Here is a 7,187-nt window from a genome sequence, read left to right as displayed (position 1 = left end):
AAGCGATTCTCCTGCCTCAGCCTCCCAAGTAGCTGGGATTACAAGTGCGTACCACCATGCCCAGCTAATTTTTGTATTTTTAGTAGAGATGGGGTTTCACTATGTTGGTCAAGGATGGTCTCGATCTCTTGACCTCATGATCCACCCGCCTCAGCCTCCCAAAATACTGGGATTGCAGGCATGAGCCACTGCACCCAGTCAAGAACCTCTTACTCTTATAGCCTGCATAGACAAAGTTGGTCACAGCTCAGATAGCTTTGAACACAGAGTGAAGTATGTGCTTGGATCAAACCCTGACCACCTCCAAATCATCCAGGTAATCACGGACAAGCTGTTTGGCGTGGGTGGGCTCTGTGTAGTTTGCATTCTGCAAGTGACACTGGGGACCCATGTGTGTACAGGACACCGCAAACTGCTGGGCTAAATTCAGACTATACAAATGGGCAAAGCCCCCCAGACACATACACAGTCCCATGGCCAGTGTGACCTTCTTTGCTGTGTGCGGGGGAGTCGTGGAAGGCCACACACTGTGGCACCTTGCTTTCTTCAAATGTGACTTGGGACAAAGTCACAAAGTCATCAGCGTTCCCTGAGGGCCAGCTGTGCCCTCAGGGAACGCCTGCTGGCTCGGGGAGGCGCTGGACATGCTCCTCCTCTATGAATGGATAGTATATCCGCTGCAAGGCTTCTCTCTGTGCTCTCCCTCTCCACGTCCTTGGCAGGGTCCAGGCCATGCCACATACCCAATCAATAAATGCTTGTTGAAAGCTCAAGTGAATGAGAGGAAACGAAGATGGAACCAAGGTTTGAAAGATCAAGCAGTTTCCGGCCTCTTCCTCTGTGGGGCCCATTCACAGGGAGCCTGTGTCCCGGTCGCCTCCCACCCGCCAGCCTGGCTCATCCCGAGCCTCACAGATGCATATTCATGTGCACAGGGAGGCAGTCACAACTGGAGGGTCACAGAAGAACTGAGCTGTGCAGAGGTCACCAACAAGCCAGCAGCACCACCTGCTGCTGCCAGGGCGGAAGACAGTCTCTGTCCCAGCCCAGGCAGTGGGCGGGAATGCAGAGAGAGGGCTCCAGCCAGCCAAGGTCTTCTGAATCAGCAGGCTGTGAGCCCTCCTCAGACCAGGTGGCTGCTTTGTGGGTCTGGAACAGAGGAGGAAGTGCCCCACTGACCTGGCAGGCTCCAGTCTCCCTCCTTTCAGCCCTGAGCATTTCCTCCCAAGGCCACTTGGCCAAGCTGCTTCTAGTGCTGCTTGGAAAAAACTGGTAATGATGGTAATGATGGGGTTCACTACAAATGGTGGCTTTCAAAACAGTGTTTCTTTCATCCAGAGGGCACAGCTAACAGTGTTATGGGAAGGGACTCCAATCTTTCTAATTTATGAATACGTCTCAGGATGGAGGGGTGACCCTGAAAATGTGCACTATTGGATTTAACTAGATGCTAAACAATAAATCCAATACCACACTCTTGCTCTGAGGCTATGCTGACGAATGTGGAAGCAGAGGGTGTGCTAACATGCTTCAGTGAATGCAGGAGCTAGCGGAGGGCCATTCTCCTGCAGAGCTGGTCAACACTACCACTGAGAATTACAAGAATCTCAGAATTAAATCACTGTGATTTTAATGTATTTTTCTACTGAAAGCAGAGTGCTAGAACTGCAAAACACCCCTATGAACATCACTAGGCTGCTTAGTAAATGACGGTACAGCATGGTACTGTTTAGAATTCCTAACGATGCCTAAAAATGCTCATGACACTACAAATTGAAATATACACATACACACACACATAATTATATATACAATATAGCTTCAACTAAGTAAAAACATAATGCCCATAAAAAAGACAGGAAGCAGACAAGCTAACATTTTAACAGTGGCTATCTCTCCATATTGGAATTTGTGGTGACTTTTCCAGGACATGCCAGGGCCACAGAAGGGCCTCGCAGCAGTCCAGGATGGTGTGACAAGTACAGGACATGGTGCCATAAGCACTGAGCCTGCCCCAAACCTACTAACAATGTCTCTGGGCTTTAGTGGCCTGTCTCCTCCCCAAGTCACTGGTAATAATGCCAAGTGCATCAGAACCAAGAAGGTCCTAGGTTGGGCAAGTGGCAAGAGATGGCAAACTGGCAGTCAACAAGCCACATGTGCCCATCCTCAGATAGCTTTTAATTAGCTCCAACCATATTCTTAATTTTTAAAATTCACAGCCAACATTTAAACACTAATAGATTTCAAACATCTAGGTTTCCATCTGTTCTTTAAAAAAACTGGATTCATAACAGCCAAAATGTGGAAACAGCCCAAATATCCATCAATTGCTGAATGGTTAAACAAAGTGTTACATATCCATGCAATGGAATATTACTTATCCACAGAAAGTCATGAAGGACTGACACATGGTATAACATCGATGAACCTCGAAAACATGATGCTAAACGAAATAAGCCAGGCACAAAAGCCCACATAGTGCATGACTCCATTTCTACAAAATGTCCAGAGAGGTGAATCCCTGGAGATAGAAAGCACATCAGTGGTTGCCAGGGGCTGGGTATGTGGTTTCTTTCTGGGGTGATGGAAATGTTCTGGAATTAAACATCTGATGGTGGCTGCGCAACATTGTGAATGTGCTGAAAACCAGTCAAGTGTCCACTTTAAAATGGTTGAAATGGGCCAGGCGTGGTGCCTCATGCCTGTAATCCCAGCACTTTGGGAGACCAAGGCAGGCGGATCACTTAAGGTCAGGAGTTTGAGACCAGCTCGGCCAACGTGGTGAAACCACGTCTCTACTAAAAATAAAAAAACTAGCCGGGTGTGGTGGTGGGCGCCTGTAATCCCAGCTACTCAGGAGGATGAGGCAGGAGAATTGCTTGAACCTGGGAGGCAAAGGTTGCAATGAGTTAAGATGGTGCCACTGCACTCCAGCCTGGGTGACAGTGAGACTCTATCTCAAAAAAGGAAAAAAAAAAAGGTTGAAATGGTGAATTTTATCTCAAGTTCTTAAAATCTGGGAGGGCAGATTCATGTGGGCAGCATTCCTAGGTGAAGCAGCAGCCCACCAGGCCCACCAAGCTGCCCCCATTCATTAGGGGAGACTCCCCCGCCCACACTCCCTGGACTCCTATACCGAGTCTCATCCCAGGGTGCTCTCAACACAGTATTGCTATTACACTGTGTTCTTAGAGGGTCAGGTCAGGTCCTTGGCTCAGCCCAGGACACTTGGGTCCAGGGCATAGCCCTGTCCACCAGCCAAAAGAAAGGCTGGGCATAACTTGGTCATTTAAAGATCTTTCGAGATTTTTGTCTCTCCTGACTGGGAAAAACTTACCCCTGGTAAACAAGTCAAACAATATAAAAAGGTAAAGTGTGAAAACTAAGCCTCCTTCCCACCACTCTGATCCCCAATTCCCTCCCCAGAATTTAACTCTATTAAACCCACCTGGCTCCTGGTGTGACCACTTTCTTTACAGGGCACTAAGATAACTATCCAACAGTTTAATGAACAGTCTTTCCTGAAAGCACCCTAACCATAACTTCCGGTGGCCATCACTTCACAGACTAATCATTCTTCAGATTTAAAAATAAAGCCAAAGCCACTGTCTGAAAGGGTCTGCCAGCCCTGGGGCACCACAGTCCCCATGTGTGGTGGTAAAATCTTACCACAGGCTCCCTGGGGGTACCACACACAGGTGACAAACCCTGTGAACCAACCTCTTGAGCTGCCCTGGAACTGGCCTTCAGTGAATGAAAGCTGTGGGCAATTTTGCCTGGGGCTTTTCCCAAGGCCCAGAGGGCTCCTGCCAAAGGGGGTATGAGGCCCTGCCTGGGTTGCAGAGGCCACCATCAAGCTATCAGAACTCACCACATGCTAAAGGGCATCTGGGGCTGACAGTGTCTTCTGGACCAAGTCCAAGCACTTTGTAAGGCTGAGTGCAGGCCCTGAGTGATCTGGGCCCTTCTCCCCTGCTTCCCGGTTCACATAGGCTGGTTGCATCTGCACCCACTCCACCACTCCGTACCCCTCTGCTTCTCACACTCTGAGTCTTCTGCAGGGAACTCCCTGCCTCTTGTTGCCTGGCCACCTTCTCTTCCCTGGGGACTCAACAGAAATAGCCTTCCTCCAAAATGCTTGCCTCACACTCCCTGGACTCCTGTACTGAGTCTCATCTCATCCCAGCATGCTCTCAAACAACCTCCATCGAGGCCTGGACTACGCAGTACTGCTATTACACTGTGTTCCTGTCCTGCCTGCTCCTGAGCAGGGCCTTGACAACAGACAACAGGGACAATAATCACCTGTTGTCTCAGGGGTCATGCACAGCAGAACACAGCCTGTCGTTTGGTACATTTTAGTAAATATCTAAGGAACCAAGTTGAACATGAGATGGTTTTGAAAGAAACAGAGACTCCAGGAGATACAGGCAAGATGCCACAACATATACAAAGTTCCCAAACAAAAAGCCCACAGGTCAGCCATGCCCAGTAGGGTTTAGTGCACCAGGAGGGACCCCCCAGGGCACCAGACCAGGAAGCCTTCACAAAGCCTGCTGGGCCATGCTCCTGCCCAGTGATTAAGAAACTTGTGGGCCCATATCAAACCAGTTGTGTCATGCTCACATTTTGAACTTCCCACCACAATTCCTCTTACATCTCATGTTAAGCAAAACTTTAAAATATTCATTTAGCCTATTAAACGGATTTTCTACTGCTTTAAGTAACAAGCAGAATTATAGCACATGTATCCCCTTTTCATCAGCAGTGGCGGTAAGCACATCATAATTTCCAGCTAATTACAGCAGCTTGATTTGGATGCTCCAAGCTGTGTATTATGGTTCCTTCAGCTGGGGCACTGGGTGCAATGCTAAGGTTGAAAGAGTTGAAACGTGTCCCAGAGAAGGCACAAGGCATTCCTGATGCAAGTGGGAGGCTGAGGTGAAGTCGACTTTCCTTCTCCCAAAGCAGAAAACCACTCAAAACAAAGAGAGAACACCATGCCACCATCCTCACGGAGGAGGGCGAGGGCCAGTTGGATGTAATCGATGAGGGCTAGAGGAGCCTGGACACCCACTACAATCGACCAGACCCAAGTGGGTGAGAGACAGCAAGAAGCACCACCCTGCCCCTCACCCATCCAGCAGGCAAGCACGGGAGACCAGTAATGGAGTCTTTACCAAATGATGGCCAGGGGTCTGAAGCACTCGCAGGAGCTGCTGGCCTGCCCCAGGGGTTGGTCTGGTTAGTGGAGGCCGACGGGCCCCAGGGCTCCGCTTTCTGGGCCGGAAGGCCTGAGCTGGGGAGAGCATCCATTAAATCCAACAGCGTAGTCTGCTGTGGGAGAGAGCCGTGCTTTTAAGACAAAGAGAAGGGGATAGGTTTTACTATGCTACAGTTACAGCAAATACCCACGAACTAGCCATAAATATCAACCACCCATGCCTCGTCCTCCAGTGAAGCCCTCTAGGAGAGGCTGAGAAGAACTTCGAAACTGAGCTGTCCCATCTTCCTCCCCATCCGGCCAGCTCTCCAGTCACAACAAGCTATTTACTGTTTGCCAAACCCCCCACCAGACTTCACAGACCTCAGGGCTCCACAGACTTTTCCAGGCTAACCCTGGCTTCTGCCTGGGCTGTGGACATCCTCTAAAACGCCATCCCTCCCACCTGCCAGCCACTATCGAGGAGCAGCCTGAGGGCCCTCCTCCTGGGGTCGCCCGCATGCTCCCTACTCTCAAGACCACCCCATGTGTCATCAGGGATCATCACCATCATCCAGTCAGGAGCCAGGGGCTCCACAGGCCTCAGTAGCACTGTAAAAGGGGAGGCCAATGGAGCCCCGGGGCCTGTGGGGTGAGGAGGGGTCTGGGTCTCGACAGGACGATGATGAGTTTGTCAAAAGCACAGCCATGTCCTGGTCACCTCTACATCAAAGCAGGAAGCCTGGCACAGTGATGACGAGGCAACCAGCACTACTGGAGGCACACCCTGCTGCAGGAAAGCGTTTCGCAGCCCCTGGCATGTAGCTCACTTGACAGCTGCCACAGCCACAGAAGCAGGAGGCAAGCGCTATCATCACCTTCATTTTACAAACGAGCAGACTGAGGCACTGAGATGTTAAGTGTCTCCTGGTTAGTTCAGGTATGTTTTCAGTCGCCTGCTCACCTAGCCCTCGCCCACTACAGGCATGAGGGTTATTTGCTGAGGTTGGAGAATTCACTGTGCATCACGCCAACAAGGGAGGTTGGGTGGGGGACACTGAGGCAACAACTACAGGACAGGGTGAAACATCTGCCCTCCCAGCAAGCTCTTACCTCTTTCTTTTTTGGAATTTTAACTGTGTCCCTTCGGCTTTCTTCCAGGGCCATCTGTAATCTGAGGTCATCACCCCGCCTGAGGCGTTCTTCCTGTAGAAGGACAATGCAAACTGGTAATTGTAATAACATCACTGGACAGAACAAAGCCACACTGGCCAGAAACAGGAAATGCACATTGTATGATGTAGTATTTCAAAGGAAGATTTCAAAACTACTTGTAAAACACAATTACTTTCAAATTCCAAATGTGTGTGTACCCAGAAGGCTCCTCCCTCATTGCGACTCCTGTGACTTTGACCCCCTTGGGGTCACACCAGGCAGACCATGGCTCAGGTACCACCAAACTGGGGAAAGGGAATGCTTAATCTAAAATTTTTTTTCTCGAAATGAAAGTGGCTTTATAAATTCTTTCTACTTATAGAAGCAATACGTGTCCTTATAAAACACAAATCTGACAACCCAAAAAGGAATTAGAAAGAAGATAAATATCACGTATCATTCCACCTCCACTGTGTATGCTTCCGGAAAATGGCTGCATATTTCTATGATTCCTAACAGAAATGATTCACTATCTTTATTTAAGGCAAAGTCACCATATGCAAAAGACAGGGTTATCCTAAGCTTTTATATAATATAATAATTAAATATAAATAATATATTCTTGTATTTTTTTCTTTTCTTGTTTTTAAGAGACAGGGTCTCATGGTATTACCCAGACTGGCACACAGTAGCTATTCAAAGGGACAATCCCACTACTGATCAGCATGGGAGTTTGAACTTGCTCCCTTATATTTTATTATAAATATTAACTAAAATGGGCTCAAACTGTCCGTCTGTCCCTGTGTTTCTCAGTGGATGCTACCAT

At 48.8% G+C, this 7,187-nt stretch overlaps 1 protein-coding gene across 1 annotated transcript in view; it reads right to left on the bottom strand.

Moving 5' to 3' along the window:
- Positions 1-7,187, bottom strand: part of EPN2 (epsin 2) — a 70,758-nt gene that overhangs the window by 18,070 nt on the left and 45,501 nt on the right. Inside the window, exons 6-7 of the mRNA XM_011998238.1 lie at positions 6,320-6,412; positions 5,184-5,358 (exon numbers count right to left, since the gene is read on the bottom strand). Of these exons, the coding sequence (XP_011853628.1) occupies positions 5,184-5,358; positions 6,320-6,412 (268 nt within the window). The remainder of the gene's footprint in view (positions 1-5,183; positions 5,359-6,319; positions 6,413-7,187) is intronic.

The sequence above is a fragment of the Mandrillus leucophaeus genome, unplaced genomic scaffold, assembly GCF_000951045.1.
Source record: "Mandrillus leucophaeus isolate KB7577 unplaced genomic scaffold, Mleu.le_1.0 Scaffold564, whole genome shotgun sequence".
NCBI classification, from domain to species: Eukaryota; Metazoa; Chordata; class Mammalia; order Primates; family Cercopithecidae; genus Mandrillus; species Mandrillus leucophaeus.
This window is presented reverse-complemented; position numbering and strand designations above follow the sequence as displayed.